Raw genomic sequence first — 23,979 nt, 5'->3', positions numbered from 1 at the left:
CAAAAGCTATAAATAATACAATTTATTTTTAATTTTTCTGAGTTTTGCTTGTGTTTTGTTTAAAAAGAAACTTCTTCTGCTATGAATAAGGCCATACTAATTTTTCTTTTAAAAATATTAAAGTTTTACTTCTTACATTTAGGTCTCAAACGCACTGGGAACGTACTCCTTTTTTGTAGTGTGAGGCATGAATCTAATTCATTTTCACACACGTGGACACCAATGGTCTCAACACCATGAATTCCCTCCCCATGGACGTGTCAAGTACCCATTCCGTCCCACATATGTCACTTTGCCAGTCGCTCCAGCTCAAAGCCTCGCTCAGGGCCACCCCGACTCCTCTACCTGAAGCCCACTCCAGTCACAAAGTCTGAGAGCTCTACCCTGAAACAAAGCTCCCCAAACCAGCCGTTTCTCACCCAACACCAAACCACCCCCACCTTCTGCCTGGGTTGCTCCATGGCCTCCCAGCCAGTTCCCCTCCCTCATCTCTTGCTCCCCTACAGCCTCTGGTCCATGCAGCAGCAGAGTTAGTTAGGTCTTTAAAAATTCGTCGATCATCCCATTCCCTGCTCACACTGAGAATCCAGTTCACAATCCTACTGTGTCCGCAAGACTCCCCCGTGCCCTGGTTGCTGGCTATCCCCTTACCTAGTTTCCTGCCTCCCCCGCCCTCTCTGCCCCTTCTCTCTCTGTCTCTGTCTCTCTCTCATTATGCTGCAGGTGGGAGGTGGCAGCACCTCAGGGCCTTTGCACTTGCTATTTCTTCTGCCTGCCTTTTGTCCCCCCACGAGGCAGGGGCACAGCTTGCTTTAACCTCATTCAGTTTTCTTTTTTCTTTTAAGATTTATTTATTTGACAGAGAGAGACACAGCGAAAGAGGGAACACAAGCAGGGGGAGTGGGAGAGGGAGAAGCAGGCTCCCCGCTGAGCAGGGAACCCGATGCGGGACTCGATCCCAGGACCCTGGGACCATGACCTGAGCTGAAGGCAGACGCCCAACGACTGAGCCACCCAGGCGCCCCTCTTTTTTTCTTTTTCAAGATTTATTTATTTATTTGAGAAAGAGAGAGAGAGTGAGTGTGGGGCAGGGAGAGGCGGACGGAGAGGAAGAGAGAGAATCTTCAAAGCAAACTCCCCACCAAGCATGGAGCCTGACCCGGGGCTCGATCCCACAAACCACGAGATCATGACCTGAGCGGAAACCAAGAGTCAGACGCTCAACCGACTGCTTGCTTTCTCCTCCACGACTTTTATTCCCCAGCTGCTTTATTGACTACCATGCAGTATTGACATCCTTGTTTATACACCGGCTCAAGATTTTGTTCATTTATTCATTTTTTTGGAGAGAGGCCAGGTATAAAGAGAATAAAGAGAAACAGAAATACATAGAGTTCATTGTTTGCAATAAAAATACTTCTAAAAAACTTTTTTTGTATCATATGTTTTAATGTTTTTATTGACATCATTGCCACATAACATTACGTTAGTTGCAGGTGTACAATGTAATGATTTGATATTTACATACGCTGCAAGTGGTCACCAAAACATCATCACCTCACATCGTTTTCAAATTTCTTTTCTTTTTTTTGTACCCCAAGAAGCTGCAAAAAGAGCATGGAGATTTTTAAATGGGTTCAAAAGAGCAACCTAGCCAACTTCAAAGGTTCAGTTTGAATAACCATTTTATATTGAATTAGTAAATCAGGAAAAATAAGAGCCATTAATCTGGCAAGATTCAAATGCTAACTTTACAAAAAGAGGACTTTATTTGAAAAACCCTACTTAAAAATCAAAATCCCATCCTGGTCCAATTCTTTTGTCTTTCCTTTCCTTTTCTTTCTTTCTTTCTTTCTTTCTTTCTTTCTTTTGTTCTTTCATTCTTTCTTTTGTTCTTTCATTCTTTCTTTCGTTCTTTCTTTCTTTCGAGGGGGGAGCAGAGGGACAGATGGAGATGGAGAGAGAGAATCCCAACCGAATCCCCCGCCAAGTGGGGAGCCCAATGGGGGGCTTGATCTCACCACCCTGAGATCATGACCTGAGCCAAAATCAAGAGTCAGATGTTTAATCGACTGAGCCACCCAGGCGCCCCCATCCCAGTCCATTTTATTGCATTTATTAGATTTATGTGCTACCTTATAGGAACCAAGACTCAACAGCTAGAACAGAAACCTCACAAAATAAGATAGTCTTTTGATACCGGGACAGATTCAGGAAAACAAATAAGCAAACAAATACAACAATACGAAGCTCCAGGGCAGCTGGGAAAGGAACCATCTGGAAAATGGTAGAGCTGGAATCTTACCCCAATGTGGACTGTTGGGAAGGGGGTTTCGAGTGATGGTCTAGTGACAGAGAAACCTTGATTGTGACTTAGTTTTCCATATACTTGTGTGAACTGGAATCATGGGCGCCTTCCTGGAAACTTGATTCTTGTCCTTGTAAAGTCTGGACGTCGGCTGCAGACGGTGTCGTGTGGGTTCAGATGTTCGAGAGCGCCTTAGCATGGCACCAGGCTTCCGTGAGTCCTCCCTCCCTGGTGGCCAGAAAGAAAAAATGAAAACCATCTTACACGGAAACAAATTCCAAATCCACCTAAAATAAGTAGCAGACAGAAAGATGAATCCATATTATGATCTGTCAGGACGGAGAAGGTTCTGTGGAGTGAACCCCAAGGGCAGAAGCTGAGTCCACCCCAGGGTGACGTTTCTGTGGACTCTGCTCCCCCCAAGAGGCAGGACGTCCCGATGTGTAGATGCTGGTTCCAGAACCCCAGTGCCCGGTTCACGTGCGAGCGTCACCGCCTTCTCGCTCTGGGACCCGCGACACGTTACTTTACCCCTCTGTGCCCCGACACAAGGGCAAATGCTAATAAAACCTATTTCTCAGGGTTATGTGAAGACTCAACTAGTTAATATTTGTAAAAAAAACTTCGAACCGTGGCTGGCTTGTGGCAAGCTACAGAAAAATATGCACACATACATAGACGGTCTGTTGTATTTGTTATCAACTAGAATTTCAAAGGCAAAAAACCAAGTAGGTAGAATAGTTAGAATTCTTAAGGTCATGGGCCAAATTGCGTCCCCTCGGGATTCGCATGTTGACAGTCCTGTCCATGTTCATATGTTGGAATATAACCGTATTTGGAGATAGGGCTTTTAAAAAAGATGTGATTAAGGCCACATGAGGCCGTTTGGATGGGCGCTAATCCTATCTGACTGGTGCCCTTGTAAGAGGAGGAGGTCAGGACACAGGGAGAAGATGGTGTCTCCCCGCCGGGGAGAGAGGCCTCAGGATCAACCAGTCCCGACCCCCCGATCTCAGACTTCCAGCCTCCAGCAGCGGGAGGAAATCCGTTTCCATCTGGGCCACACGATCTGTGCTATGGCGTTCTGACTGCCCCAGCAAATTAACACACTTACTGAATAACGATCTCCTCTAATCAGACACAAAAGTATTTTTCCCAGTTGAAAAATGGGCCAGGGCGCCTGGGTGGCTGAGTCGGTGAAGCGTCTGCCTTCGGCTCAGGTCATGATCCCGGGGTCCTGGGATCGAGCCCCGCGTCGGGCTCCCTGCTCGGCGGGAAGCCTGCTTCTCCCTCTCCCTCTGCCCCTCCTCCCCCCAACCCTGTGCTCATGCTCTCTCTCACTCTCTGTTGCTCCCAAATGAATACATAAAACATCTTAAGAAAAAAAAAAAAGAAAGAAAAGGAAGGTGGGCCAAGTACATGAACAATTGACTGGAGAAAAAAGTGGCCAGCACACATAAAAAAAAAAAAAAAAAAGCCATACTCAGCTTCACCAGTAATCAAAGAAATGTGAGCTTCGATAATGGCCTGCTAGTTGGCACAGCAGACTGACCAAGATGGAAGGAAAGAGGCCCCCCGCAGTGAGGAGCGGGGGCCCTCACTGCTCTGCCCTCGGCCTCGGCCACGGCCTCGGCCACGGCCATGGCCACGGCCACAGCCAAACAGCCCGTCAGCCCCGTGGAGGGCGTGAGCAGAGCCTGGGGCAGCACTACGGTACCTGCTGTCTCCTGGACGTCGTGCAGGTCCTGACTCAGCCCCCCTTGGATGCGGGCGCGTGTCTCTGGGCTGGCCCGGAAGGCCACCAGCACGCTGGCTCGGGAGCTCGACCTCTCAATGATGTCACTGAAGGTTGGTACGGCTGTGTGGCCCCCAAGTGTCTCCTCGTGGCCGTCTATAGCCCCGCCACCTCCCGCCCAGGCCCCCGCAGCCGTGGGTCTGGCTTCTGTCACCACAGCTCGTTTTTCCTGTCCCAGAATCTCGTCTGAATGGAAGCACTCGGCGGGTGCGGACTCTAGCCATCCAGCTGCTTTCGCTCAGCGTAGGCTCGCGGGGACCCGTCCCCATCGTCCCGTGAGTCAACAGTTCATCCCTCTTTTGCTGGGAGACAAGGAACGAGCAAGAAGAGCCCCAGGATGCGCGGCCCGCTGCCTGAGTTTCCAGGGAGGGCACATGGAGGCAGGGCGCGGCGGGCTCCCTAGGCTGGGGGGCAGAGGTGAGGGCCTGGGGGTCCCGGCAGCTGGCGTTCGCAGGGGGCCCACAGAGGAGAGAGGCCCAGAGAGGCCCTCCACAGGTCTGCAAGCCGAGAGCAGCTGAGCGGGTTAGAGCAGTGCCCGGTGCCCACGCGGGACCGGAGCGGACAACCTCATCGTCCGCGCGGCCTCATGCAGGACATTCCAGAAGGGCCTCGTCTCTGCGGTGACAACGATTAGCTGTGTATTAAGGCTGCCCATGGCCTGCCTCACTTGTCTTCAAAGCAAGAGTCAAGAAGTCTTTCCAAGGAACTCAACGGCATCCCAAAACAAAGCCCATGAATTCTCACAGAAATACAAAAATATCCGGCGTCCAACAGGGTAAGATTCACGAGCATGGTACAGCAGGTAGCAGGTACGCAGAGCAGGGGAGAAGTGTCACCCAAATGAGAGAAGTCAAACAGGTAAAGCTGATGCGGAGGGGACGCAGATGCTGGTTAGTGGGTATTAACCAAAGACCTTATTATACCTGGATTTCTAGACAGTCAAGAAATGAAGTAGAGACATGGAAGATATGTTTTAAAAAACCAACTAATCAGGGGCATCTGGGTGGCACAGTGGGTTGGGCGTCCGACTCTTGGTTTCAGCTCAGGTCATGATCTCAGGGTTGTGAGATCGAGCCCCATGTGGGGCTCCTCACTCAGCGCAGGGTCTGCTTGAGATTCTCTCCCTCTGCCCCTCCCCCCACCTCTCTCCGTCTCTCAAATAAATAAATCTTAAAAAAACACAACCAGTCAAACTCCTAGAAATGAAACCTATAAGGCGTGAGATAAGATGTGTGTGTGTGTATATAAATATACATGCTGGGTGGGATTCAGGGAAGATAAGACACTGGGTTAATTACTTAATTTGAAACATTAGCAAACTTGAGGATATAGCTATCTAAAATATTTGAAATGAAACACAAAGAGAAAAAAAGATTGTTTCAAGTGAAAAGGACACCCGTGAGCTGTGGGACGTCAGGGGGCCTGACAGGTGCTTGAGGCCAATGAAGGGTGTGGGGCGGGTGTCAGGAAAATACTTGAAGAAATGTCTCCAAATTCTCCAGTTTTCATGGAAGCTGTACATCCCCAGATCCAAGCGAGGCTGAGCATCGCAGACAGGAAGAAAACCACCCCAAGCACATTGTACTCCAATTGCTCAAAACCAGCGATAGAGAGGAAATCTTAAAAGTGGTCAGAGAGAAAGAACACTTTACATACAGAGGAACGAGGATAAGGACAAAGTAAGAAAAGCTGTCGGCGCTGCAAAGAGAAGCAGATGATCCGTAGCCGCAGGACGTGACTTCAGTCCCCACGTCCTGACCGACACCAGCAGACAGACAATCAGCAGGTGCGCGAGCCTCCGACAAAGCCGTCAGCCAGCCCTGCCTCGGGGACAGCCACAGAGCGCTCTCTCAGTGACAAAGGGGACACGCTCCTTATGATGTCCAACCACGTTCAGGGACATAAAACAAGTCTCAGGGATTGTCAAAGGATTCGAGCCACACGAGGTATGTTCTCTGACCACAACAGAATAATGTTAGAAATCAGTTACGTGAGGACATCCGGAAAATCCCAATACATGCGGACTAAAATGCACGCTTCTACATATGGGGTCACAGAAGAAGCCAAAAGGGAAATTAGAAAGTATTTTGAACTAAATGAAAATGAAAACGCAGCCTGTAACAGCCGGGGGGACGCGCTAAAGCCATCCTTTGAGAGCGAACCATGGCACTAAATGCTTGCAATGGGAAAGAAGAAACATCTCCAACCAGTGAGCTCAGCTTCTATCTGACGAAGGACAAGAAGAACCAATTAAACTAATGGCAGCAGGAGAAAGAAAATACTAAAGATCAGGACAGAAATCAGTGCCTTGAACAGAGAAAGGCAATGAAACCAAAGCTGGTTCTTTGAGACCAGATGACCCCCGCCGGGCTGATGAGAAGGAACACCAGACTCCCATGAGCCACAGCAGGCCAGGACTTATCTTCTCCTGACCGTCCTGTTCCTGGACTCGTGTTTATCATTCTGGACACACAGAAAGTACACACAGGGCCAGAGGAGGATCGCCAGGAGTCAGCAGGCAAGTGAGGGGACTCATATGGGGACTGTGGGGGTGGGGCAACGTCAGGTGGGGACAGTGGGGGTGGGACAACGTCTGATGGGGACAGTGGGGGTGGGGCAATGTCAGGTGGGGACAGTGGGGGTGGGACAACGTCTGATGGGGACAGTGGGGGTGGGACAACGTCTGATGGGGACAGTGGGGGTGGGGCAATGTCAGGTGGGGACAGTGGGGGTGGGACAACGTCTGATGGGGACAGTGGGGGTGGGACAACGTCTGATGGGGACTGTGGGGGTGGGGCAACGTCAGGTGGGGACAGTGGGGGTGGGACAACGTCTGATGGGGACAGTGGGGGTGGGGCAATGTCAGGTGGGGACAGTGGGGGTGGGACAACGTCTGATGGGGACAGTGGGGGTGGGGCAATGTCAGGTGGGGACAGTGGGGGTGGGACAACGTCTGATGGGGACAGTGGGGGTGGGGCAATGTCAGGTGGGGACAGTGGGGGTGGGGCAACGTCAGGTGGGGACAGTGGGGGTGGGACAACGTCTGATGGGGACAGTGGGGGTGGGACGTCTGATGGGGACAGTGGGGGTGGGACAATGTCAGGTGGGGACAGTGGGGGTGGGACAACGTCTGATGGGGACAGTGGGGGTGGGACAACGTCTGATGGGGACAGTGGGGGTGGGACAATGTCAGGTGGGGACAATGGGGGTGGGACAATGTCAGGTGGGGACAGTGGGGGTGGGACAATGTCAGGTGGGGACAATGGGGGTGGGACAATGTCAGGTGGGGACAGTGGGGGTGGGACAATGTCAGGTGGGGACAGTGGGGGTGGGACGTCTGATGGGGACAGTGGGGGTGGGACAACGTCTGATGGGGACAGTGGGGGTGGGGCAACGTCAGGTGGGGACAGTGGGGGTGGGACAATGTCAGGTGGGGACAATGGGGGTGGGACAATGTCAGGTGGGGACAGTGGGGGTGGGACAATGTCAGGTGGGGACAGTGGGGGTGGGACAATGTCAGGTGGGGACAGTGGGGGTGGGACGTCTGATGGGGACAGTGGGGGTGGGACAACGTCTGATGGGGACAGTGGGGGTGGGGCAATGTCAGGTGGGGACAGTGGGGGTGGGACAACGTCAGGTGGGGACAGTGGGGGTGGGACAACGTCTGATGGGGACAGTGGGGGTGGGGCAACGTCAGGTGGGGACAGTGGGGGTGGGACAACGTCTGATGGGGACAGTGGGGGTGGGGCAATGTCAGGTGGGGACAGTGGGGGTGGGGCAATGTCAGGTGGGGACAGTGGGGGTGGGACAACGTCTGATGGGGACAGTGGGGGTGGGACAACGTCTGATGGGGACAGTGGGGGTGGGACAATGTCAGGTGGGGACAGTGGGGGTGGGACAACGTCTGATGGGGACAGTGGGGGTGGGACGTCTGATGGGGACAGTGGGGGTGGGACAATGTCAGGTGGGGACAATGGGGGTGGGACAATGTCAGGTGGGGACAGTGGGGGTGGGACAATGTCAGGTGGGGACAATGGGGGTGGGACAATGTCAGGTGGGGACAGTGGGGGTGGGACAATGTCAGGTGGGGACAATGGGGGTGGGACAATGTCAGGTGGGGACAGTGGGGGTGGGACGTCTGATGGGGACAGTGGGGGTGGGACGTCTGATGGGAACAGGGGAGTGGGGCAACGTCTGATGGGGACAGTGGGGGTGGGGCAATGTCAGGTGGGGACAGTGGGGGTGGGACAATGTCAGGTGGGGACAGTGGGGGTGGGACGTCTGATGGGGACAGTGGGGGTGGGACGTCTGATGGGAACAGGGGAGTGGGGCAACGTCTGATGGGGACAGTGGGGGTGGGGCAATGTCAGGTGGGGACAGTGGGGGTGGGACGTCTGATGGGGACAGTGGGGGTGGGACGTCTGATGGGAACAGGGGAGTGGGGCAACGTCTGATGGGGACAGTGGGGGTGGGGCAATGTCAGGTGGGGACAGTGGGGGTGGGACAATGTCAGGTGGGGACAGTGGGGGTGGGACAATGTCAGGTGGGGACAGTGGGGGTAGGACAACGTCTGATGGGGACAGTGGGGGTGGGACAACGTCTGATGGGGACAGTGGGGGTGGGACAATATCAGGTGGGGACAGTGGGGGTGGGACAATGTCAGGTGGGGACAGTGGGTGTGGGACAATGTCAGGTGGGGACAGTGGGGGTGGGGCAAGTCAGATGGAGATGGGGACATCATCAAAAAATATAGTTCACAGTTGGGTGGAATGAGGAAAGTATTTCTCTTACAAATAATAAACAATAAATAATACAAGTAATAAATACAAATAATAACTAATAAAGCCACTTCTGTAGTTTGATGTGCTGAGGTCTTTGACCCAAGCCACCAATTCCCGGTGCATTTAGATCTGGGGTAGGGACAAGGGTGCTGGAATCACTGGTACATAGGTTAGCGACTCAGAAGTTCCTCTTTCGTGGCGTCTCGCATGGACAGACTTCTCAGTCCCGTGTGTGCTGGCCTCTCCCCCCAACTGCCGTCCCCGACACGGGGGTCCGTGGCGGCCCCTACTGACCTCGGAGGCACCTCGGATCTTGAACCAGACCTACCCGGAGTGCAAGGCAAGACTATTTATCTCGGAAGGAGTTTCGCCCACAGAACAAACTGGTGGCCGTACCTTCTTAAACATGAGCTGAGCTGACAAACTCATGTATCAGTAATTCAATCAGGACATTTGCCCCGTGGAGAATCTCAACGGTCTTTGACAAAATGCTCTCATAGCCTTAACTTATCTGGTCTAAAGCACGACCGAAGTACAGCATCGGCCCTGCCCAGCACCACGAGGATTTCCACTTCTTTCTTAGGCGAGGGCAGCGAACGTGGATCCGGAAGTAGAAGGTATTAGACCGTGCGGACAGTTGGCCTGCCAGTCAGCCCGCCGGCTGCACGTCCCATCAAGTGGGCCGCCCTAAAGCAGAGACCAGGTATTTAGTGGTGCATGTGGACAGCGAACTTGCATGGTCCTGGGCTGACTCGCTGTCCTTCGTCCATTTCGTTCCGGGGCATTGATGCTGTTCGGATCCCGGGGACCCTTTCGTGGTGGAAATGTGTTGCTTGGTAAGGAGCAGGCTGCCCGTTCGCTGAGCTGTCATGTCAGGGAGGTGGTTCCTGCTTTAGGCAGAGCTCCTGTATCTCTCCGGCTTGGCCGATGCCCTGATCTTTCTTCCACGCACACTTCCGCCGGCGTTCTCTCTGCAGATATCTGGTTCCCGACACAAACATGTTACTCTGATCCCAAATAATCCCGAGTTTTGGGGCTTCCAAGCAGGACTCTCCAGGATCCACCGTGGCATGGGATCTCCCCCGTCTGAGTCTTGGTACAACAGGAAGTGGAAACAGATGGTGTGGGGCCCAGCACGGGGCTGGACCCCATGAGGCAGATCAGAGCACTGGGGATGGCCACCCCCTGGAGGATCGCAGATGCCTCCGTGCTCTGGAACTTTCACCCTGGAAAGATAATTGAAGGAAGGGCTAAACCCCGGGCCGGGTTGGAGGAAGGAGGTACCGGGAAGCTGTGCAGGTTGTAAAGCACATTTCTGATTGGGACCGCTCTCTTGTCTGCTAGAGAAAGCATTACATTTTTTATTAATTATAAAGTGTCATTTCCCTCATGCTAGTTTTGCATGTTAGAACAACCTTACTTTTAAACTAATTTTTTTTTTTTTACTTTGAGAGATTGTAGGTACAGGTGCAATTGTAAAACCTCGTACAGAGATCCCATAAACCCTTTTCCTGGCTTTCCTCATGGTAACGTCTCTCGTCTCTCGCAACCACAGGACCATCTCAACTTGGATGTTACATCCGATACGGTTAAGATACAGAACATTCCATCCCCAGGGTCCCTCCTCCTGCCTTATTCTAGCTGCACGTCTCTCCCTCCTGCTCTAGAATCGGCTATCCAACTTTATAATGTTGTCCCTTCAAGCATGTTCTATAAACACGATCACAGAGTATGGAACCTGAGCTTGGCTCTGACAGTCAGCATAACTCCCTGGAGACTCACCCTGGTTGCTAGACACACAGATACCCTGTTCCTCTTCACTACGGCATAGTGTTCCTCAGGCAAAGGCGAGAGAGGGAACACAAGCAGGGGGAGCGGGAGAGGGAGAAGCAGGCTCCTGGCTGAGCAGGGAGCCCGATGCGGGGCTCGATCCCAGGACCCTGAGATCATGATCTGAGCCGAAGGCAGACGCTTAACGACTGAGCCACCCAGGTGCCCCTAGTTGAGCTGTTTAATCAGTGACAGATATCGGGGAGGTTTCCCCGCTTAGGGGTATTACAAGGAAGCTAGGAAAGTGCATGCACAGGGTTTTGTGTGAACACCAGTCTCCATTTCTCTGGGATAAATGTATCCATTCTGGTACCATTTCCGGATCCTAAGTTTTTGTGTTTCATTTTATGAGAAGTTGCCTATTTCACGGAAGGGCTGAACACTCTACATTCCCACCAGCAATGGATGAGAGAGCTGGTCTCTGCATGCACGCCCCGTTAAGTGTCACTACTTTTACTTGAGCCGTGGTCATGGGTGCGGGGTGACGCCTCACTGGTCCCACTCTGCGTCACCCTGGTGGCTGCTGAGGCTCACATCTCGTGAGTTTCTGGACATTCTCTTCAGTGAAATGTCCGTTCCTGTTTTGGTCCGTTTTCTACCTGGATTATTTGTGATTTATTGCTGAGTTCTGAGAGTTCTTTATATATTCTACATACTAGTCCTTTGTCGAATGTGTGGTTTGCAATCTCTAGTTGTCCGTTCACCCTCTTCCCAAGGTAGCTTGTAGAGCGAAGCTTTTAATTTTGATCTTATGGATTGTGCTGATTTGCTTCTTTGGTTCTTCTTTTTTCAAAAATGCTGTGGTTTTACGTTTTTCCTTTGAGTCCCTGATCTGTTTTGAGTTAATTTTTGTCTAAGGTGTGAGGTGCAGATTGAAGTACTATTTTTTTTTCACTTTTTTCTTGCTTCCGGCTGTCCAGTTACGCCAGCACCATTGTTGAAAAGGCTATTCTTCCTTCACTGCGTTGTTTTGCACTTTTGTCAAAAACTGGTTGTGCCTGTTTGCATGGCTCTATTTCTGGATTCTCTGCTCTGTCCCCATGACCTCTGTGTCCGTCGTTCTGCCCCGACCACTGCCATGACCCAGCATGGTCATCCCTCTCCTGTGACTCAGCGTCCAAGAAACCAACCACCTCTGAGGATTATAAACCTTGTCACCCACAGCTTTGGGAACAAATCTGCTCACCATCTGCAGGGCACTGGGCATGCTAAGGTCATCCGAAGGTTCCACTCACATTCCTGAAATTTGATGATCCAGTTTCTTTGCTCCTTGCCTGACAACAGGGCCAGGAAGATGTTGAAAATGAAATGCAGTAAGTTATGAAGGTGCCCCCGGCCAGCACCAATCTCTGGAAAACAACTGAGCTCTGCTCACCGCACAGAAAGCCTTCCTAAGGCCTCTACATTTCTGAGGCCAAAGGCTAGTATTTTTGCACTCTTTAGCCGGTTCCAGACAATCCACAGCAGCGGGAGACATCGGGGAGAAGGTAACCAGCCCTGGAACAGGGATCCCCAGTCCCTGAGACTTCCACAACTGCTTTCTACAGGCACTCTAATTTCACAGATCCGGTCCAGTATATTCCCACGCCAGGGCAGTGGGTGGGGACGTGCTTGGGTCTGGCACACCCACGTGCCTGCTGTAATTAGGACCCCTTCTCTTCCACCCAAGAGAGACTTGGGGATGCCAGAAAGGGAGCATGGGGTCTGGCAGGGAAGGTCTAGCCACTGCTCTGCCTCTCCCCTTAGTCCCACTGCAAATTACATGCCTCACCCCTCGATGTCATGATGCGGGATGAGCTCCTCGGGACACATCCCCAAGTGCGGCACCCACTTTGATCCAATGCACTAGAACCCACCCAGACTAGATGCTTCCTTCCGAGCTGCTGGGGAGTGGGGTCAGTCCTTCACCAAAGGTGTGGTATACAGACACCCATGGTTTCAGGGGGAGGCTCAATTGTGCACCTGTATATTTTTTTAAGATTTATTTATTTATTTGAGAGAGAGAGTCCTGGGGGGTCTGGGGGGGGAACAGAGGGAGAGGGAAGGAGAAGCAGACTCCCTGCTGAGCATGGAGCCCGACGTGGGGCTCGATCTCAGGACCCTGAGATCATGACCTGAGCTGAAATCAAGAGTCAGATGCTCAACCGACTGCGCCACCCAGGAGCCCCATCGTGCTCCTAGTTTAAACTTCCATTTCAAGTGGCAAAAAAGAATTTCTTTTTTGGTTATCACCTGATCTTTTTCAGAGTCCGGGAACTCAGATGATTCATTCCTTCTGTAGTTTTTACGATAATCAACATGTCCTAAGATGCAAACATTTGTCCTATGAAAGCCTCCCCGCAGGAGGATCTATGAGGAGTAAAAAAATAGAAAGTTTGTGAAATTTTTGTTTTACTTTTTTCACCCTAGTGGAATGAAATTCCTCAAAAAGTTGAAATTAATTAAAACAATATAGATAGCCCTTGTCTTCAAATAGCGACAGCTGCTCAAAGGTATTTGTGATGGGTCCCCCACCCAAAGACGCCAAGGTGCTACCCCAGTGCCTGTAGATGCAACCTCACTCTGCGGATGATCACATCAAGATGAGGTCCCACGGGGGAGCCCTAACCCCAGGTGACCATGTCCTCATAAAACACACAGACAAGCGCAGGGGAACACCCCAGGAAAACAGGAGCTGGGGGTCCCCAAGCTGAGGAGCCGGGCAGGGGAGGGGGGAGGCCTGGCACAGACCCATCCCCGGCGCCTTCAGAGGGCGCGAGGCCCAGCGGCACCCCATCTCGGATCCCGGGTCTCCCGAACTGTGACACGTTACGCTCGTGTTTCTGGGCCTTTGTTGTAGCCACCCTGGCAAACAAATGCAGTATTTTGCTTATTATTTTGGGACATAACCATAGGTTGAAAGACTCTCAGCTAAAACAACTTCTTTGGAAGGCAGCCATCTGATAGTGCCATTTAGTCTTTAGGAATCCAGCTTCCTTGGCTCCCACGACGAGATAATTTGGTTCACGTAAATAAATTACGTTTTCCTAGGCACACAGAAGTCCTGGTTTCTATCCATCACGTCTCAAATGTTACCCCAGCACACATTGAGATGAAGAAGGGATTAACAATAATATTTCAATTTAGCCAGAGCTCGGGCTGCCAGGAAGCAATGAATCAAGTCCGACAAAGTCCGACAACAGTTCTCCGTCTTGTGAAGTTATCACGGGCAGACTTAAATATAATCCCGAAAGCAGAGGAAATTTATCTCCGAAGACTTTCTGCTTCAACATTTGTCTGGTCCTTTCCACTTCTGATATATTATGCTTTGTAAATCACAGCGGAATAGTTCTCTTAAATTTAATTAGCTTTCCTTGTGATGTCCACGGAAGGGAAAAATTCCAAGGTACACTTAGACATGGAGAAAAGTTTAGAAAAACAAGAACCATCACAGCTAATCACACCCACAGCTGTGGCTCTAGCATGTTGCCGTCTTGCCGTGCAGTGATTCAACAGAGCCTTCTCGTTTATTTGTTATTTTTTTTAAGTCATCCCTACGGCCAGCGTGGGGCTCAAACCCACAACCCCGAGATCAAGAGTCGCACATCCCACTGACTGAGCTGGCCGGGCGCCCCAAAGCTTTTCATTTGGAAATCATCTTGAATGCACAAGAAAACTTGCAAGAATAGTTCACTTGAGCGCTCCTATACCTCTGTTTGGAATCACATATTAACACTCTGCCCTATTTACTTTATTTTCCTTCTTTCTACCCATATACATATTCCAGTAGCTTCTTTTAGCCGATCACCGATTACTACGTACTTACTGAGCACCGGGCTCTGTAGAAAGCACTGAGAGGAGAGGGTGTGACACAGCAGGGATGCTGGGCCAGTTAAGTCAAATCCAGGACCAATCTCCTGCTGCATATCGAGTGGCTCTTGGGAATTATGGGGGAGTGCATTCTTCCTAGGAAACCTCATTTTATTAATTTATTTTAAAGATTTTATTCTTTATTGGAGAGACAGAGAGAGCACAAGCAGGGAGAGGGGAGAGGCAGAGGGAGAAGCAGACTCCTGGCTGAGCAGGGAGCCCGATGTGGGACTTGAGATCATGACCTGAGCCAAAGGCAGATGCTTAACGACTGAGCCACCCAAGCGCCCTGTCATTTTAATTTTGTATTGTCTTTTTAAAAGATTTTATTTTTAGGTGATCTCTACACCCAGTGTGGGGCTCAAACTCACGACCCCGAGAGCAAGAGCCATGGGTTCCACCGACCGAGCCAGCCGGGCACCCTGAGACCTCATTGTAACCCAGCGTCTGCGTCATGAATGGCCCCTTGCAGCCAGCTTCCCACAAAGAGGCCCTTCATGCTGCAGATCCAAGTGGGCACCGGGGTTGCTGAGAACTTTGCCCCCAATTCTGAGACTTGTATTTTCCAAGTTCCAGGAATACTGTCTTCTCAGGAGACACAGACATCACTGGACCCCTGCCCCCAGCCCCTGGGAGCTGTGCCCGCCACCGTACTTGGTCCTTCACCGGGGTGGACACTGAGGTTCAAGATGTTAAGTCACTACCCTAGGCCCATCCACCAGCCAGCCAGTGCTTAAAACCAAATCCCACTCAGCAGGTGCTCGAGTACTAGTCCCACCTGCCTCTCCCAGGAGCCCATACTTCCTGCGTGCTCAGGCCAAGCAGATATTTCCTTAAACCAACCCTTCATAACCTGTTCTCTTCTCAAGGATTCGAGTTTCGTGTATTCATGAGTCCAGAAAGCTGGGTTTATGGAACCCGATTAGGACCACAAAAAGTCCTGGATTTCAGGGGGGAGCTCAGCAAATTTCCTGGATGGGTTTCTATGACATTCGTAGGCTGTCCACGTTAAGGAAAGGCAAGTCTTCCAAATATCTTTTAAGGTAACCCGCAAACTGGCAAAGGGAAGGGAAGAAGTGGGACAAAAATCCACCCTTCTGATGGCCCCCTGAGTCCTGACGGTTACTGACTCACAGGGCACACACAAACCTCTCCGAAGGTTTCCATGGAGGTGGAAAGTGAGCCGCGGATCCTCCACGGCTACACCAAATGCCCAGCTTCCCTCCTGGCAGGTGGGTGCTAAGGAATGACACGTCCTTGTAAAGAAGGACCAAAACCGCTCAAGCGGACTGTAACCGGAGGTCGGGATGTTCCTGACCTTCTGGATGCTCCTGCCTGACTCAGCCACATTCATAAAAGCGAATTCAGAGGACAATCAGCAGGAAAAACCCCTCTGGCCTCTCGAAGTTGCACTGAAGTCTCAGTGGCCCGGCCGCTCCCACAGAGCAGTGGGTCCCTGGGGCGGTGGGGTTGGGGGGAGGTGATGGGGTCCGGGCATCAGGAAGAATTGGGGGCAAAGTCCTCTGGTGGGCAGCTCTCCCCGGGTGGGATTGACACGGCCGAGCAGAGAGCATGCTGAGGCACCTGCGGCTGCCAAGTGGGCGAGGACGAGAGCACAGAGACGGGCAGCCCCGCGGCATGTCGCTGCACTGAGTCACTCCAGAAAGACAAAGAACAATGTGATTGCAGGCGGTTCGCAGAGCTCCAGGAAACCAACCCTTCCAGTTTATAACAATACGAATCTGAATTATTAAAGGCTAAGATGAAGAACAGCTGCCCTGAAGTTAGGAAATTCAAACGGGTTGTTTGCTCAGGTCACATCATACAAAAGAGGGTCTGTCCGGCGTGGGGCCAGCAGGTCGCGGCACAGGAACTGGGATCCACAGGCAGCCCCGCGCCTCCGTGGGTGTGGAGTGCAATTGTCCTCGAACCTCAGGAAACTGGTCTTGCGCTGTGTGCGGGGAACACGAGCGACCACGCTGTTAGTGTGGCTGTCCGCTATTAGATGTATCAACTCGGGCAGTGTGTCCAGGAAGGAGACCAGTAAATCCCTTAAAAGTTCTCCTGTTGGACTTCCAAACCGACAATCTCCCCTCGTCCTCCGCTCCGTGGGAAGGTCTTGGACATGGCACCATGACACATAGCACTGACTTGGCATTCGGTCTTATTTTTTGAATTATATCAATTAAGATTAAAAATTAGAAATGGATGTTGAATCTCATCAAATACAGTCATGGAGAAAATCAAGGGATAGTCTGCCATTTCTTGGTGAAGGTCACTAATCTGTTTCCTGGTATTAAAACATTTCTTTGACTGGTTTAAAACTCATAAATGATCATGGCATATTGTTCTTTTAATCTGATGCTGGATTCAATTTGCCATTGTTTTTGTTTGTTTTGTTTTGTTTTTTAAAGAAAGAGAAAGCATGAGCAGGGGAGGAGGAGCGCAGAGAGAGAGAGAGAGAGAGAGAGAGAGAGAGAATCCCAAGCAGACTCCATGCTCAGCATGGAGCCTGACATGGAGCTCAATCTCACAACCCTGAAATTATGACCTGAGCGGAAATCGAGAGTCCAGTGTTCAACCAACTGAGCCACCCAGGCGCCCCAGCAAGATTACATTCTTAATAAAGATCATAACCTTCAATCACAACAGTATTCTTCTGAGAAAATGCTAAATTCCCAAAGTCCTGTTTTATGATTTCTAGATACTTGTTTCTAGGGCATCAGGATCAGTATGCCCCAGGCAGCATGTTGGAAGGCAGCCTCACCGCCCTGTTCACTGGGACACGGCCAGCTCCAGAAGGAGGGGCAGGAAGGTCCTCTCTCCACACAGAGCCCGTGGCCCGGTGTGAAGACCACAGAGCTGCAAGCTTCCTGCCCTCCTTCAATGGGGAGAAGGGGTTCCACATTTTGGGGCAATGCATGATTCCCTGGAATCCTCGGTTTCATTGATAGGGTTCATTCATCTTTATAGGGTTTTCTCAATTTAGGTATTCTGGTATCAAAATCAGTAAGACTGGCATGTGGTTGTTTTGTCTTTTTAAATTAGAGATATTCTGCCCAATTTTGATAGCAATACATTACTTAGATTCGTAGAAGTGCATCTGGGAGCTTTCTCTGTCTCTGTGCTCTGCAACAGTCCAAGGACATTTTGAATGTACGCGTCTTCTCGTAGTTTGGTACTATGTCACCTGTGGGACCATCGGAACCAAGGTGCCTTTGGAAGGGTGGTCTTCACGCTGCTTGAGGCTTCTGTCTGACTCGAGTTAGCTGGAGCATAAAGAGTATTGAGGGCTGTTCTCGCGTTCCAAATATTTTATAATTCACTGAATTTCCTTAATTTTTGCTTTCTCATTTTTATTCTGTGCATTTATTGCACTTTCTTCCATCATATTTAGCTACATATTAGCTAATAATTTATTTAATTGTTGTTAAAAGATTGATCTCAGGCTATTTCTTGCTGGTTTAATTAAATTACATTTTCATCTTTACAAATGCTTAGTTTGTGCATGTGTGTGCATGCATATGCATATGCACATCTTCCTGATGATTTCAATTGAAGACTTATTTATTTTCATTTGCTGCACTCCATAACAGAGACCCTACTTTCCTCTGAGCACTAAGTTAGTGGTATACATGGTACTTTGTTTTAAACCTAGAATCTAGAAATAATAGCACTAACCTTATGGTATGAATGAATACACATGCACAGAATCATCTTTCTTCTGAAATTTTGTATTGAACTTTTCCATTATTTTATGTTACAAAGACAGTAAGGGGCACCTGTCCTTTTTTTTTCATAGATTTTCTTCTAAGTTCTCCACACAACTGGACATCGTACTTCCTATTCTGTAACAATTATGTTTTCCTATCATTTGCCAATTTGCTAATGATGTGCACACTTAAATAGCTTTCTTACAATTTAAGTAATTATTAGTAAATAACCTTTAAATAATTTTAATAACTTGGAAGTGACTTGATTTTCAGGGGATAGATAGGGAAGGTATCAGGATATCAGTAAGATTCTCTAGTTCTTTACTCTAGTTACTTTATTAAGATTTGTCCTTGTTTTAATAGAGTTGAATCCATTTCTTCCCTGGGATACAATTACTCTTTAAACATATAGATCTATATCTTTAATTCAGGAAAGTTTTCGTAAATTATATCTTCAAATATTTTTTTTTCCTGTTCTTTCTTTTTTTCTTTTCTTCTTTGTCTGACTTCTATGTGTATGATTTTCCCTAAAATCAGTTTTAGGGTTTTTTTTTTTCATCTCATTTTGTTCTCAAACTTGCCATCTGGATCCTTCACTCTCTTTTCTGTGATGAATCTGTTACTTTTTTCTTTTGCTCAGCCCGTGTTTCTGGCATCTGTTTCTTTTCTTTCCTCAACTCTGTCCATTCTCCTTTGTGCTTTTATTCCACTTTTTAGCTCTGTCATCTGGGCTCTGCTCTCTTATTTCAGAGAGGGAAATTTTCTGTGCATTTAGTCTTGCGTGCGGAGAACACCTTGCCTACAATCTCACCTGTGTGTGGCAATCCTTTGCAGGCCTGCTCTTCATCTCCTTCCCTCATGGCCATCTTTAACGACTGCTTTCTTGGGCAGCATGTTGCATCACCTCGTGGTGATTTGTGTTTGTTATGAGCGTCCACTTCTGCACAAAGGGTCCATCTCACTGTGGCCAGGGAGCATGCCACTGGGCTGTGTGACGGTGGCTGGTCTGGGCTCCAAGGTCTCTCTCTGGATCTCAGGGAGCCCCCCAAGAACACACGTCATGCTGGAGCCCAATGCTCATCTGGCTTTTCACCGTGTACCTGCTGCAGGGTGTGCATCTCAGGGCTCCAGACCTGTGGGCCACCAACAGCCCCTCTCCTGGCTACACATCAACAGATGGTTTCTGCAACAGATGGCTTTCCTTCAGCCCCGTGTCCCCAGCACTCATGTTCCAGGGGATTCCTTTAACTCTGTCATGTTGTATTATCTTTTCATCCAAACCAGGGGCCTTCCTTTGGTTACCACCCCACCCCCCTCGTGTACTGTTGAGATTGGAGAACTCTGTGTGCTCTGGGAAGTGGCAGGATCCTCTCCCCCTTTGGTCTAATTTTCTCTGTAGTGGCCACCATTTTGGGGATTCTTGGTCCTGTTCTGGAGCATAGATATTTCCTGGTGTCTGGGAGGATGGAATTTCCATTTCTGGTTCTCCCTATCTCTGTTGCTCCCAGCTATAATCAGAGGTCAGGGAGCACAGAGATATTTCTGCCACCATCATTAGCTGGAAGTCACAGGACACATTTTCCGTGATTAAGCAGTTCTTCAGTTCTGACCAGCGCACCTTCCCACCAGCTGCCTACCCAGAGGGGATATTTATGCAAATAGACCTCATGATCTGAGTGGCAACCAGTTCATATCTCCCTTAGAACTTAAAAAACATTCTTGCTCTAAAGTAGAGCGATAAAAATAAATTCTCATTTGCTTACCCCAGTGGCTTGTTAGGCAGAAACACCCACCGCGGGACAGCCTTCTGCCCTGGTCTCTCCCGTATCACCAAATTGCAGCTCTGGACGAGGACATTGTAGGCTGTCAGACAAACCATGAATTTTCCACAGAAGTTCATCTAGCAGATCGGAAACTTCATCCATGTAGTAATTCTGAAGCAAAGAAAATTAGATTAGTGAATGCCCTCAAGAAATGAATTTTTTTCTTTGCCCCTCATTTTCTGAAGCATTTCATGGCACTGACTTTAGATGGTATTGTGCTTTGTGAGAAAGCTCACTGGAGTCAGAGACCTGGGTGCTGGGCCTGAGTTCTTGATCTCAGTTCCCTGACTCCCTGGTTCACACACACATGTGCACACTCATCCCTGAAGCCCTGGGTCACGTACACGTGTGCACACTCGTCCCTGACTCCCCGGCTCACACACACGTGCACACTCGTCCCTGAAGCCCTGGGTCACATACACGTGTGCACACTCGTCCCTGACGCCCTAGGACACATACACGTGTGCACACTCGTCCCTGACTCCCCAGCTCACACACACGTGCACACTCGTCCCTGAAGCCCTAGGTCACATACACGTGTGCACACTCGTCCCTGACTCCCCGGCTCACACACACGTGCACACTCGTCCCTGAAGCCCTGGGTCACGTACACGTGCACACTCGTCCCTGACTCCCCGGCTAACACACACGTGCACACTCGTCCCTGATGCCCTGGGTCACGTACACGTGCACACTCGTCCCTGACTCCCCGGCTCACACACACGTGCACACTCGTCCCTGAAGCCCTGGGTCACATACACGTGTGCATACTCGTCCCTGACGCCCTAGGACACATACACGTGTGCACACTCGTCCCTGACTCCCCGGCTCATACACACGTGCACACTCGTCGCTGAAGCCCTGGGTCACATACACGTGTGCACACTCGTCCCTGACTCCCCAGCTCACACACACGTGCACACTCGTCCCTGAAGCCCTGGGTCACGTACATGTGTGCACACTCGTCCCTGACTCCCCGGCTCACACACACGTGCACACTCGTCCCTGAAGCCCTGGGTCACGTACACGTGTGCACACTCGTCCCTGACTCCCCGGCTCACACACACGTGCACACTTGTCCCTGATGCCCCAAGTCACGTACGTGTGTGCATACTCATCCCTGATGTCCCGGGTCATATGCAGGCAAGCGTTAGGGTTCAGAATCCCTATATGAGGACTATCACGTGGGTTTAAAGGCAGTAAGGGATGGTAAAATACATAATAAAGAGTGAAGCCCTATAAAAATGCCCAAGATCACAATTGCACATGATTGGCTTTGCAACTGTACTCAGAGATATGTAAGTATCCGTCGTGAAGGAGAGCTGGGCATTCAGTGTGCAAATGCCTGCTTTGTTTGCTTGCAGTCATGTCAGGGGGACTAGGCTGACCTACGTCCCCATGTTTGGGGAGAAGTCTGGCACTGGAGGGCAGAAACCAAAAGCAAACGGCTGTTCTGTAGGGACATGGTGGGGTGGGTGTGTGTGTTGCGGTGGGGGAGGAATCATAAACTCAGGCTTTCTAACCTCACAGGGTCATCCAAGGATACCATGAGTTAAGGGAAGAGAACCTGCCTGGTAATCTGCTAAGTGCTGGAAATGCCACAGCTCTGCAGTGACGGGGGCACAGAAACCCATCGTGCTTGAATAACCGAAGTGAGGTTACAAGGACAGCATCCTCCGGGCGAGACATCGTGCTCGCTAATCCAACACCCACAGCTTACCCGCCTCCCAGCCATCTCCACCTCCTCCTGCTGAGGCCTCTCCAGCCCCAGCCAGGCCCGGGCCACCCCCCGCACGCAGGCAGTCATATCGGCCAGGCTCACGAGGGACTGGCTTTGAAAAGATTTCCTTTTTCGAGCAAGAGTCGCGAGGGAACCTCTCAGCTGGGGAGAAGAAAGAAAAGACAGATTTCATGTTATCAACCAAAACATGGCTTCGTTAATGTGATAGACTATAAAATGGGGATTCTATCTGATGATGCTATTTTATGACCTTTTAGTAAGACAGCAACTGCTGAGCAAAAAAAATCGGGTGCGTGGAACTAAATTGCAACAAGGTGAATTCAATAATCAAGATGGATATATAAACGGATATATACATAAAGGCTGTTTTCAGTCTCTAACAGTTGAGGACGAAGATTGTCAACACGGTGTGCGTTTCCACATGCAAACTTGGTTTCGGGGTGCTCTGCAGCCCCGTCAGGCTCTGGGGGGGCCCCCACCGCATGAGCCTGAGTCTGTGCCCAGGAGACAGGAAGATGAGCTCACATGCTCTCTGCAGAGCGGCCCCAGCTTGTTTCCTTCTTTACTGCATGCAGGCTGAGACCTGCTTGCTCAGAAAGCCTGTAGGCACCAAACTCAAAGTTGTACGCATTCAACTGTTGTAAAAATAGTCCAAACAAGCAAAGTTTGAGCCATTTCAGAGCCTGCTTTGCATACCCTGTGAATATCACAGACAGCTGTTACCAGTTTCCGGACTTCAGCATGCTGCTGCCCTTGGGATCTCTGACTCAGACTTCCCACTTGCTGTTGGGCGACGTCTACACACAGAAGACCCCTCTCCCACCCCTCCCCACGTCCCCCTGCCCTTCCCCGGTTCTCGATGGTGGCCCTGAGACACAGCCTCTGGACAGTCTCGGGCTGTGACCCCTGTCAGGACGTGGCCACATACACCTTGTGTGTGTTAATGTCTCTCGTGGTCTTATCTGTTTCCTGGATCAGCCCTAAATCCCTTGAACCCCTGGCCACGTGTCAGAACCCTGCAGGGATGCCTAGATGCCTGAGGACAGGACACTGTCCATTCAGACAGCATATGCGGGTCTGAGGCTTCCCTGCTCTACCAGCCACATGAGCCCCAGGAGCCTGCGGTAATGCGTCCCGACTCCTGCTCTCAGGGACCCCCGGGTACCACTGCCTTCCTGTTCCTGATGATAAAGCCCAAGCACCTCATCATCTTAGTGTGACATTCAGGGCCCACCATGCCTGGCTCCAAGCATCGTTCCCAAATCCAGCATGGGCCTCGCCACCATCTTCACTCTTGGGATGCCTGCCTCCCCACCCCAGGTGCTGTTCCCTTTGAGGAGATGCCTCAAATAAATAAATACTTCTAAAGTAAAATAAAATAAAATAAATAAAATAAAATTGCATGCAATTTGCTAAAAACTACAGAACACTGAAGATAGACATGAAAGATCTAAATGAATGGAGACACAGACAGGATTCTTGGGTTGATAAACTTCCTATTATGAAGATGTCAGTTCTCTCCAAATTTGATTTACACATCCACAGCAATCTTGAGCAAAATCCCAGCATGCTGTTTCATAGATGCTGACAAGCTGATTCTGTAATTCATATGGAAAGGCAAAAGAACTAGAGCAGCCCAAACTGCAAAAGAATGAATCTGGAAGAGTCACCTGCGCTATGTGAAGACTTACTATAGAGTTCTAGTAATCACGACAGTGTGGGATTGGCGACAGAATGGATCAGTGGAACAGAACAGATAACCCAGAAACAGACTCACGGAAACCACGAACTGATTTGTGACAAAGATACGCTGACAATAAAACGTGCTTTTTTTTTTAAAAAAAAAAGACTTATTTATTTGAGAGAGAGAGAGATTGAGCATGAGCCAAAGGGGAAGAGAGAGGTAGAGAGAGAATCTCAAGTAGACTCTGTGCTAAGCTCTGAGCCCAACACGAGGCTCAGTCTCAGGATCCTGAGATCACAACCTGAGTCGAACTCAAGAACTGGATGCTCAACCAACTGCACCACCCAGGTGCCCCTCAACGTGCTTTTTAAAGATGGTGCTGGAACAACTGGATATCCCAAACAGGAAAGAACATTCACTCTGAGCTGAAACTTGTCCCTTACACTAACATTAAA

General features: G+C 50.1%; 1 protein-coding gene across 1 annotated transcript in view; it reads right to left on the bottom strand.

Moving 5' to 3' along the window:
• Positions 1 to 1,601: 1,601 nt before the first annotated feature.
• Positions 1,602 to 23,979, bottom strand: part of PKD1L1 (polycystin 1 like 1, transient receptor potential channel interacting) — a 138,540-nt gene continuing 116,162 nt past the window's right edge. The window contains exons 56-58 of the mRNA XM_064575588.1: positions 21,820 to 21,981; positions 20,040 to 20,210; positions 1,602 to 2,536 (exon numbers count right to left, since the gene is read on the bottom strand). Of these exons, the coding sequence (XP_064431658.1) occupies positions 20,052 to 20,210; positions 21,820 to 21,981 (321 nt within the window). The 3' untranslated portion in view covers positions 1,602 to 2,536; positions 20,040 to 20,051. The remainder of the gene's footprint in view (positions 2,537 to 20,039; positions 20,211 to 21,819; positions 21,982 to 23,979) is intronic.

Source organism: Mirounga angustirostris, unplaced genomic scaffold, assembly GCF_029215605.1.
Source record: "Mirounga angustirostris isolate CCGP_5_RB_7025 unplaced genomic scaffold, mMirAng1.0.hap1 SCAF_12, whole genome shotgun sequence".
Lineage (NCBI taxonomy): Eukaryota > Metazoa > Chordata > Mammalia > Carnivora > Phocidae > Mirounga > Mirounga angustirostris.
This window is presented reverse-complemented; position numbering and strand designations above follow the sequence as displayed.